The sequence below is a fragment of the Cebus imitator genome, unplaced genomic scaffold (genome assembly GCF_001604975.1).
Source record: "Cebus imitator isolate Cc_AM_T3 unplaced genomic scaffold, Cebus_imitator-1.0 Scaffold443, whole genome shotgun sequence".
In the NCBI taxonomy this organism is placed as follows: Eukaryota; Metazoa; Chordata; class Mammalia; order Primates; family Cebidae; genus Cebus; species Cebus imitator.
In genome coordinates, this window is record NW_016107758.1 from 746,104 (window position 1) to 756,589 (window position 10,486).

Sequence of the window (10,486 nt, forward strand, 5' to 3'; positions counted from 1 at the left end):
CTTGGAGCAAGAGCCTCTCCTCCTGATAAAGGAGTTGTAGTACCTTGCATCCAGTTCCTGTGGAAAGTCGGCCTCAGGCCTGAGATCCTGGAAGTGACCGAGGGAGAAGAACCCCTCTGGTGTGACCAGTCACAGCGGCTGTACACCCTGTCAATCTTATCTCGCTTCTGTGCTAGCTCAGATCATCCTCCCATAAATATCTTCAGAGAAGAGCACACGTCTGTCAGCTCCCACTGCATTGGCTTACAATATCTTTCTATTAGAAACCCTTTGAAGTCTCCAGCCCCCAGATAAGAAGTGTCGCGCACGACACCTCCTGCACACACCCCACCTCCTTGCCTCGGTGACCTAATGGGGTAGACCCCTTTTCTGTACGTGACCCTCGCCTCTACGCACGGCCCACCTCTCTGCCCAGGTGACATAATGGCGTGGTCCCCTCACTTGTAACTCATGTGATTATATATGTCCTATGACTAAGTCTGTAGATGATGACCTCACTCATGACCCTGCCCCCTGCTTGTACCTAATAAATACAGATGCTCTTGGGCATTGGAGGGCCACCGCTGATCTCTGCTCACACGTGGTGTGTCCACCCCACCCCGAGTCCAGATGCTCTTCACCAGTTCTTCAGTGTCCTGTCTCTTTACCTCTTGGATCCTGCACCTCAACACAGCATAAGGGACACCCCACGACCCTGGGGGCCACCGCAGCCTTACATCGGGTTCACCCTGTTGGGGGAGTGGGGCTCACAGTGTCTGAGCTGATGCTCACTGGGGAGGCCATGTGGATGGGCGTCGGTCAGCTGCTCCTCTAGCGCACACTCAGGGTGCTGGGCATAGCTTAGCTGTCAGAGACTGGGAGTTTCTGGCCTCCTGTAGCACACACACTCAGGTTGCTAGGCCTGGTGACCTCCTGGGACCTTTCCCCATCACTCTGAATGAGGAGAGAGGGGTGGGGGAACTTGTCCCTGGAGCATTTAGTGTGTTTTTTGTTTGTCTGTTTTTAAGCATTAAAACTCTTTAAAGTGTTTTTCATGTCATGCTAAAAGTAGTGCTGTCTCTTCATCTGTGTTGGCTGGTCCAGTTGCCACTCTGAATTCAGAAGAGGAGAGTGACCCACCAACCTACAAGGATGCCTTCCCTCCACTTCCTGAGAAAGCTGCTTGCCTGGAAAGTGCCCAGGAACCCGCTGGAGCCTGGGGTAACAAGATCCGGCCCATCAAGGCTTCTGTCATCACTCAGGTAGAAACGCCGTTCTTTCTTTCTTTCTTTTAAAAATTTTATCATGCAGCATGTCCATGTAAATTTTTTAAATTTTTAAAAATTCATTGCTGTCCTTTCTTAACCTATGCCTCCAAGCGTAGGACCTGATGGAAACATTTTTGAACATGCAAAAAACGAGAATGCTTTGAGTAGCTAAAGGGAGAAGGCCTTCATTGAATCACTCCCCACCCCAGAGATGTTTTGTCGACCACCTCTGTCCCGTCCACCCTGTCTAGCGCTCAGAAGGGCTGGCTCACGGCCGGGTTGCGGGCAGCGTCTGTCAGACTGACAGCTCCTGTTTTCTGTTCTGTGCTCATTCCGCTTTCTGGAAGCGGTTAACCAGTCTCCTGGTTTTCTTTGGCTTCACTAGCCCTTCTCTCTGCTACCTGAATTTGAAATGTTGGTGAGTTGCAAAACTTTTATAAAAACTCCTATCATCCGGTCATGGTGGAAAATCACCATCTTTCTGCCAGTGTCTTCCCTGAATTTTAGGCTCCTAAACAGTTGCACCCCAATCCTTCCATTTCCACCTGTCTGTTGTCTTGTTAATGATTTCGTTCATTGTACCGCTGTGTACTTGGTGACTCTGGTCTCAAACCAGAGTAGTTGATCCCTCCTGCTTCCACTTTGTTCCTCCTCGGTCCTTCTCCATAAAGCAGCTGGAGGGACCCTGAGCCATCAAGCAGAGTGCATCCTGCTGAAAACCCTGTACTGATTTTTGCTACAGGGTGGGCCGGGTGATCCTCTTAACTTTCCCTCTGGTGTGCTCAGCAGGCTCCACCCCCGTTAACCTCCTCGGCTGTCCTGCCTGCACACCCTTAGTTCCCTCACCTCCTGGCATGGATCACTGCCTCGTGCTTCAGGAAGGTTTTCTGGCCCTCGCCAGGGTCTACCTCCCACTTTCTCCTAAACGCTCTTCTCTCTACTGATTTCATCACAGCACTCACTGGCCCCCTCATTCATTCGTGCGGCCGATGTCGTTCTCTTCTCCTTAGGATGTCAGCCTCCTGACCTTGGCACTTTCTCCTTGTCTTTCAGCGGCTTTATCCCAGGGCTTCGAGCAGTGCCTGTGGGCAGGGCAGGGCTGCTTTGTGAGTGGATGGTAATGGACATACGTTCTTTACTCTGTGTCTATGGGCCTTCCTTTAGTCTCTTTACCTTCCCGTTTTTGGTCTTTTTTGAGCAGGTGTTCCATGTACCCCTGGAGGAGAGAAAATATAAGGATATGAACCAATTTGGAGAAGGTGAACAAGCAAAAATCTGCCTTGAGATCATGCAGAGAACCGGTGCCCACTTGGAGCTGTCTTTGGCCAAAGACCAAGGCCTCTCCATCATGGTGTCGGGAAAGCTGGATGCTGTCATGAAAGCTCGGAAGGACATTGTTGCTAGACTGCAGACTCAGGTGGGTAGCCTGAGGCCTACTTCTACCAGGTGGCCCATACCACTGGCTCCTGGTGCAGGCTAGAACTTTCCTGGACTCTTCCTCCCATGGGGCAGTTCAGTCTTTTGGAGGTAGGACAACAACGTTGAGAGTCCCCTGGCATTTTTAGTGAAAAAACCCACTAAACTGATAATAAAACTGGGACACTTACCATTTTTGCTCTTTGAGTGAATGAACTTGAAAGTAATAACAATTTTTTCTTTTAAGAGACAGAGTCTCACTCTGTTGTCCAGGCTGTTGTGCAGTGGCTATTCACCAGTGTGATGGTGGTACACTGTGGCCTAGAACCCCTGGGCTCAGGCAGTCTACCCAGGCTCCTGGTTAGCTGGGTTACAGGCATACAGCCACGTCCAACTGCACTGAAAATTAGAAGCTTGTCCCAGAGTTTGAGACACTTAAACTAGGCTTGCTGAATGGTGAAGATGGGTAGTTCCATTGCTTTGCTAGTGTGGTCATTAAATGCTCATTACCAGGCCCCAAATTCAGGAGATTACAAGTTCAAATTCTGTTTTAAGCCAGCTTCCTAGTCTTTGGCAGTCTGATGCCAGAACTTGGACTTGAAGAAATTTGTAATAGATAAGCAAATCTCTGATGCATTTCTCCCTAAGTGGCAGCACCTAAAGACCAAAAAAACATGTAAAGAATCATATTAAAATGTTGCGTGACCGCTGTTGTACTAGATGGGCTTATTTAAGAATCGGAGTTCTTCCTGTCTGTTGCTGAGTCTTGATCTTGTGGGAGCTGGATCTGGGGCACGGTGGTTGGACGGTGGGGATCTGATGGAAGAGGGGCTGAGGGGTAGGAGCGCAAGGCGTAGCCAGGAGGCAGAGGAGTGCCGCCTGATGAAGTCCAGCTTTGCCACTTACTCACCCACATGAGGGTATCAGGATGGTCCCAAACCCCAGCTGGCTTCATGGAGTTGAACCATTAAGCGTTAATGAAGGTGACAGTGTTGCTTGTCATTGTCTAGCATTGTGGCTGTGCATAGTAGCTCCAAAAGTTGTTCTGGTGTCTGCAGGTTCATTACTCCGGTTTTGTAATGAACACTGCAGGGGAAAGGACCACTTCACTGAATATACGGATCAGAGTGAAGAGATTTGCCCTGACGTACTCTCCTGCCCCTTAATTACCTTAAAACAAATTCCAGACACATTATTGTGCCTTACTTCAGAGGAGCCCCTGTTTTTATATATGCATATGTATAATAATTGTGTTCTTAACTCATGTAATCACATTGACAGTGGCGTCTTAGTATCATGTCTGTGTTTAACCCAGGCTGAGTTTGGCCTTTCCTCGTCATCTCAAAGATGTTTCTTCCGGTTGGTCCATTCAAGTCAGTGTCCAAACAGGTCCCTGTGTTGCACTGATTGTAGAATCCTAAGTCTCTCGTTCTGTAACAGTACTTACTCCCTTCTACCCACTCTTTTTCTTTTTTGAGACAGAATCTCATGTTGTCACCTAGGCTGGAGTGCAGTGGTACAAACACTGCTCACAACAGCCTTGACCTCCTGGGCTCAAGCGATCCTCCTGACTCAGCCCTTCAAGTAGCCGAGACTGCAGACATATGCCACCAGGCCTGGCCATTTTTTTTTTTTTTTTTTTTTTTTTTGGGTAGATATGCATTTTTACCATGTTGCCCAGGCTGGTCTTGAACCCTTAGGCTCAAATGATCCACCCACTTAAGCCTCCCAAAATACTGGAATTGCAGACATGAGCCACCATGCCCAGCCTGTCCTCCCTTTTTTTTAACGCCATTGATTATTGGGGACAATGGGTGTTTGATTTGTTCTGCTATTCACTGATTATTTTTGGTGAACTGGTGTCAGATCTTCAGGGGCTTGGTTACTTCCACAGGCAGCTTGTTTGGCAAGCAGGCTCTGCTGGGAGTGGTGGCTCACATCTGTAATCCCAGCACTTTGGGAGGCCAGGCGGGCAGATCAGAAGACCATCCTGACCAGCGTGGTGAAACCCCATCTCTACTAAAATACAAAAAAAAATTAGCTGGGTGTGGTGGCGCCCTCCTATAATCGCAGCTACTGAGGAGGCTGAGGCAGGGGAATTACTTGAACCCAGGAGGCGGAGGTTGCAGTAAGCTGAGATTGTGCCACTGCACTCCAGCCTGGCGACAGAGCAAGACTCCGTTCCCCCCCCCAACACCAAAAAAAAAAGATTCTGTCGGTGGTGCTGAGCCCTTGCTGTGATAGCTGGTTGTTCTTGTTCTGATTTTGAGATTGGCCAGTAGGCTCAGGTCTGGTGTCTTCCCTTACAACGTTTCTTATCAGTCCTTTGTGTAATTGTTTTACCATCAGTTGGTGATTACTGCCCAAATTCGCTAAGGGCTGCCAATTATGCTTTTGTGATTCTCTCCCTGTTCACATATTAGTTGATAATTCTTGTAAGGAAGAATTTTTCTTCTTCAACAGTTGAGTGGGAAGTACCAGATAAATGATCGATTCTTTCAGTCTGGTGGCTTTGGTGTTGATCAGTGACTCTTCTTCGTGTCATTATGAACTCAGACATTTTTGGCATGTCTGTCATTCTTTACGCAGCAGTTGCCTCATCTTTGGCATGTGGGACCCCTCCTTTCAGTTTTGTTCCCTGCAGGTTAGAGCCATGACCCATTAACATCAATAACTTCTTAATTTCTAACACAGAAAGATGCCTCAGACTAGTCTTACATATTTCCTTACACAGACCTTGAATCAGCATTTTTCTGTGAACTCTGGACCTTTTGAGTAGGAAATTACAGTTGGACACTCCAGTCTCTGAGTGCACATTACGACTGGGTCATCAAAGCTTCTAGACTTTTTCAGAAGACAGAGCTAGGAAAGTTGTGCTTTCAAGAAAGGAAAATCAGGCAGTGGCTCTCACTTTGGGACGCCGAGGCCAGCAGCTTGCATGAGCCCAGGAATTTGAGGCTAGCCTGGGCAACATGGAGAAACCCCATCTTTACAAAAAATGGCTGGGCGTGGTGGCGCTCACCTGTAATCCCAGCTACTTGGAAGTCAGAGGAGAGAGGATTGTTTCAGTGTGGGAGGTGGAGGCTTCTGTGAGTGGTGTCTGCACCACTGGGTGACAGAGTGAGAGCCTGTCTCAAAAAAGGAAAATCATCAGTTCAGAATCACTTGAAGCAATTTCTTTTTTCTGAGTTTTCCTGTCATCTTGATATAGTTAGGTACATTTGTTTCAGTTTATTTTCAGTGTTTTCAAAGTATTTCAACATTTACATGTTTGCAAAGTCAACGTTATATAATAAAGTTCTTTCAGAGAAATCTCCCCAGCCTGGTACCTTCACCCTGCTCCCTCCCCACCTATACAGGGGGCCATTCCTGGTCCCGGTTTATCCTTTGTTGTTCGTATTTGACAGTAGAAGCAAAATACAGCTTGCTGTACACCCTTTCCTGTGCCTTGCTTTTTTTCTTCTATATTTAGGTGTCTGTATATCAACAAGTAGTGATTTTTCTCATTTCTTTATACAGCACTGTAATACTCTGTAGGCGTGCTGTAATTTACCCAGGCTCTCCTACTGATGGGCATTTGGGTAGTTTCCAGACTTCAGCTGTTACAAAATTATGTTACAATAAAAATCTGTGCATATGCTGTTTCCTGTTTTACCCAGTGTATCTTGGGATAGATTCCTAGAAGTGAGCTGGCTGGGTCAAGAGGGAAACAGCATATGGAATTGGGCAATCTGATGCTAAATGTCCATCCTTAGGAATTAGTGTTTTGCACTATCATCAGCAGTACACAGGAGCCAGGCTCATCACATACTTGGGTTTTGGCCATTGTGAGAGGCAACTGAATATACTTTTCATTTGCATTTTTCTGATGGGCAAGACTGAGCAGCGCTTCAATATATAAGGGCCACTTGCATTTTTTTTTATTGTCTTGAGTCATTGTTAGGAAAGTTTTTTTCACCATCATGTCATAAGAAAGTTTATATTTTCTTCTGCTCCTTGTAAATATGTTCTTACATTTCAGTTACTGATCTGTTTGGAATTTATTGCAAATAGGGTTAAGGCACTGATCGCGTTTCGCCTTTTTCCATATGACTATTGAGTTGTGAGCACCAGTTTTTTGTTTTAACACAGGGTCTCAGTCTGCCACATAAGCTGAAGTGCTGTGGCATGATCACAGCTCACTGCAGCCTCAGTCTCCTAGGCCCAGGCAGCCGTCCTGCCTCAGCCACCCCAGTAGGTGGGACCACAGGCATGCGCAACCACGCCCGGCTAATTTTTAAAGCTTTTGTGGAAGTGAGGTCCACTATGTTTTCCAGGCTGATCTGGGACTCCTGGGCTCAAACAATCCTCTCACCCCCGCCTCCCGGAGTGCTGGGATTATAGGCATGCCAGCACCACCTTGAAAAGACCGTTTCCTCCAGTGCCTTGCTTGAGTGGCTGCTTTTATCATGTCCTAGATGTTCGTATTAACTTAGGTCTGTTTCTGGGTTTTCAGTTCTGACCAGCAAGATGGTCTGTCTTCCCATATGCCAATGTTTCCTGTGTACTGATAAGGGTGTCATGTTTAATGTCTCGCACCACTGTTAACACCTCTACCCCGCACTGTTCTTTTTCAGGGTTTTGTTGTTTATTCTATTTTGTTTGTTTGTTTGTTTGTTCTGTATTACAGCCTTTATAATCAACTGTTTGAAATGGTATTAATATTTTAAAGTTAATTGGGATAATTACCATCTTTATCACTTAAACCTTCTTTTAGCTCTTTTAAGGAGCATTTTCTAATTTCGGGTGCACATACTCCACCTTGTGCTGGGCTTATGTCTAGCTCTTTTCCTATCCTTGTTTTTTCCTTTTTTCTATGAGAAATGCATCTTTTTCATTGCGTCTTCTAAGCAGTTGCTGTTTGTGGAAGTTAAAGCTGTTAATTTCTGGATTTCAATCTGTTCTCCTTGCTGTAAATAGAAGTTAGCCCAGTAGTGTTCTCAGGGTTTCTACGTATGCAGTCACATGCTTCTTCCTGCCCAGCCTTTGTGACTGTTTTCTCTTGTCTCCTTTTGTGTGTATATATTCCAATGGATGTTAAGTAGTGGTGCAGATGCTCTTGAACTTACCCTAGCCTGGGCGTCACGGTAAGTTTCCCCAAGCACGTGATGTTTAAGCTCACACTGTTCTGATGGATGGATTGGGGCTGGGGGGCAAGAATAAGCAAAGATGGTGTTTCTGCCAGGGAGAATGCCTTGGAAAAATGTGCTCCTTCAGAACCTACAAATATTCTTGTTTTCTTTGATTCTCTTCTTGCTCTAGGCCTCAGCAACTGTTGCTATTCCCAAAGAACACCATCGCTTTGTTATTGGCAAAAATGGAGAGAAACTGCAAGACTTGGAGCTAAAAACTGCAACCAAAATCCAAATCCCACGCCCGGATGACCCCAGCAATCAGATCAAGATCACTGGCACCAAAGAGGGCATTGAGAAAGCTCGCCATGAAGTCTTACTCATCTCTGCCGAGCAGGTGAGGCCTGTGTGAGTGCCTCGTGCCCCTGCCCGTCTGCTGGCACAGACCTCACTCCCTCATGGCTTGCTGTGTCCAGCGTGGACTTAAAGGCATAGTATGGTGGGATTGGAAGGCTTGACTCCAACCCTAAGTCCCGTCTGTCCCCAGTTGGTTTTCAGAGGCCTGTTCTCATCAGTTCTTCCCATCCTTTCCAGGACAAACGTGCCGTGGAGAGGCTAGAAGTAGAAAAGGCATTCCACCCCTTCATCGCCGGGCCATATAATAGGCTGGTCGGCGAGATCATGCAGGAGACAGGCACGCGCATCAACATTCCCCCACCCAGCGTGAACCGGACGGAGATCGTCTTTACTGGAGAGAAGGAGCAGTTGGCTCAGGCTGTGGCTCGCATCAAGAAGATTTATGAGGAGAAGGTACGCGGTGTAGAGGAGACAAATCCCCGTGGGCAGGAAGAGAAACTAGGATTTGGGTCTGGAGATTCAGTTAAGGCCCGGTTCTGCCCCTTACCTTTTCATCCTTGGTGAAGATGCTTCTTGTCTCTACGCTTGAGTGACCGGTGTGAGGTTGGTGCCCGCCCCTGCCTTGCTGTTGAGCATCTGCAGGGCAGTTGTCCTCGCTGTCCTGTCTATGTCCCTGTCCTGGGCCTCTGGCTGTGCTGACAGGCTGCTACCCCAGGATCAGATGTACAGCTCAGACTTGTTCATGTCTTGGATTAAGCTATTAGCTCAGTTTAGTGAACTCTGAAGTCTGAAACATGTTCCTTAGTTGAGGAAAAGGATTGGGTGTTTTCCAGCATTTAAGGACGAAGTTATCAGCAGGCGGGAGCCTAGACTGAGAGGAAAATCCAGTCCTTGAGCAGTGAGGCTTCTGGGGATCGGCTGGTCCTGATCACTTGTTGTTCACTTCTTGGGACCAGCTTCTGTAGCCTGTGCAGCACTGGCGGTGCCTGCCTGCCCGCTTCCCACACCCTTCCCTTTGACTGCCCCTCATGGTGCTCTTATTTAGAAAAAGAAGACTACCACCATTGCAGTGGAAGTGAAGAAATCCCAGCACAAGTATGTCATCGGGCCCAAGGGCAATTCTTTGCAGGAGATCCTTGAGAGAACCGGCGTTTCAGTTGAGATCCCACCCTCAGACAGCATCTCAGAGACTGTAATACTTCGAGGCGAGCCTGAAAAGTTAGGTCAGGCGTTGACTGAAGTCTATGCCAAGGTAACTGCCTCTGAGCTTTAAGTGCGTCCCCTTTGAGTGGAGTCCACGGGGCCTTCGTGCATGAGCTCTTATTTGTGATCCTGGGGCCTGGACACGGTGCAGGTTCCTGGGCTTGGGGAGTGTTCGCCTCTCAGCCCCGGGCGAGCAGCCTGGCTTCCGTGTGACATGACCTTGAGCTCTGCAAACCCATGGCTGTTCTCCCATGTTCTCAGGCCAATAGCTTCACCGTCTCCTCTGTCGCCGCCCCTTCCTGGCTTCACCGTTTCATCATTGGCAAGAAAGGACAGAACCTGGCCAAAATCACTCAGCAGATGCCAAAGGTAAGGGCACGTTTTTCGCCGGGTGGATTGAATTTGTCTTGTTTTCTGTCTCTCTGTTTCTGACATTGCTTTGTTGACCTTTATCCTGTGAATACCCTTGAAAACTGGTGTATTTTTCTAAATTAACCATCCTGTTTGACATGGTCAGCTTCATGGTTGGCTGAGGAAGGGCAGCATAATGCATGTCGATGTCTGTACCATCCTTCTGGCCTTTAACCAGAGAGGATCGTGTATTGTTAGGTTTCATAAGTATTTTAAGAAACATGTCAATGAGTAATTATGGTGAAATAACTTCATAATAGTTTCAAGAGCAGAACTTGTATATAAATCGTATTAAGTGTGAATTTAAAGCTTTCTCAGTTTACCAAAGGAAATTGTAGCACCCAGGAAACATGAACAGAAAAGAAATACCAGGGAAAACAGCCATCATATTTAACCCCTGTTCTGTTTAGACTTAGTTTCCAGTTAATGTTACTGTGTCCTTTTTAAAAATAAAATTTATTTTATTCTTTCTAGTTACAAAGTCTCACTCTGTCACCCAGCTAGGGTGCAGTGGCACAATCATAGTTCACTGCAGCCTTGAACTCATGGCTCAAGTGATCCTCCCGTCTCAGCTTCCTGAGTAGCTGGCACTTCAGGCGTGCACCACTGCCCCAGGCTAGTTTTCAAATTTTTTGTGGAGGCAGGGACTTGCTATGTTGCCCAGCTCGAACTGTTGGGCTCAAGTAGTCCTCCTGCCTTGGCCTCCCAAAATGTTAAGATTACAGGTGAGTCACTGTGCCC

General features: G+C 47.2%; 1 protein-coding gene across 9 annotated transcripts in view; it reads left to right on the forward strand.

The window, feature by feature from the left end:
- The window catches only part of LOC108290801 (high density lipoprotein binding protein), a 90,112-nt gene that overhangs the window by 53,556 nt on the left and 26,070 nt on the right, over window positions 1-10,486 (forward strand). For all 9 annotated transcript variants that reach the window (XM_037732196.1, XM_017510772.2, XM_037732199.1 and 6 more), the window contains 6 exons: window positions 1,084-1,241; window positions 2,449-2,664; window positions 7,965-8,171; window positions 8,369-8,584; window positions 9,177-9,383; window positions 9,596-9,703. In XM_037732196.1, coding sequence (XP_037588124.1) covers window positions 1,084-1,241; window positions 2,449-2,664; window positions 7,965-8,171; window positions 8,369-8,584; window positions 9,177-9,383; window positions 9,596-9,703 — 1,112 coding nt within the window. The remainder of the gene's footprint in view (window positions 1-1,083; window positions 1,242-2,448; window positions 2,665-7,964; window positions 8,172-8,368; window positions 8,585-9,176; window positions 9,384-9,595; window positions 9,704-10,486) is intronic.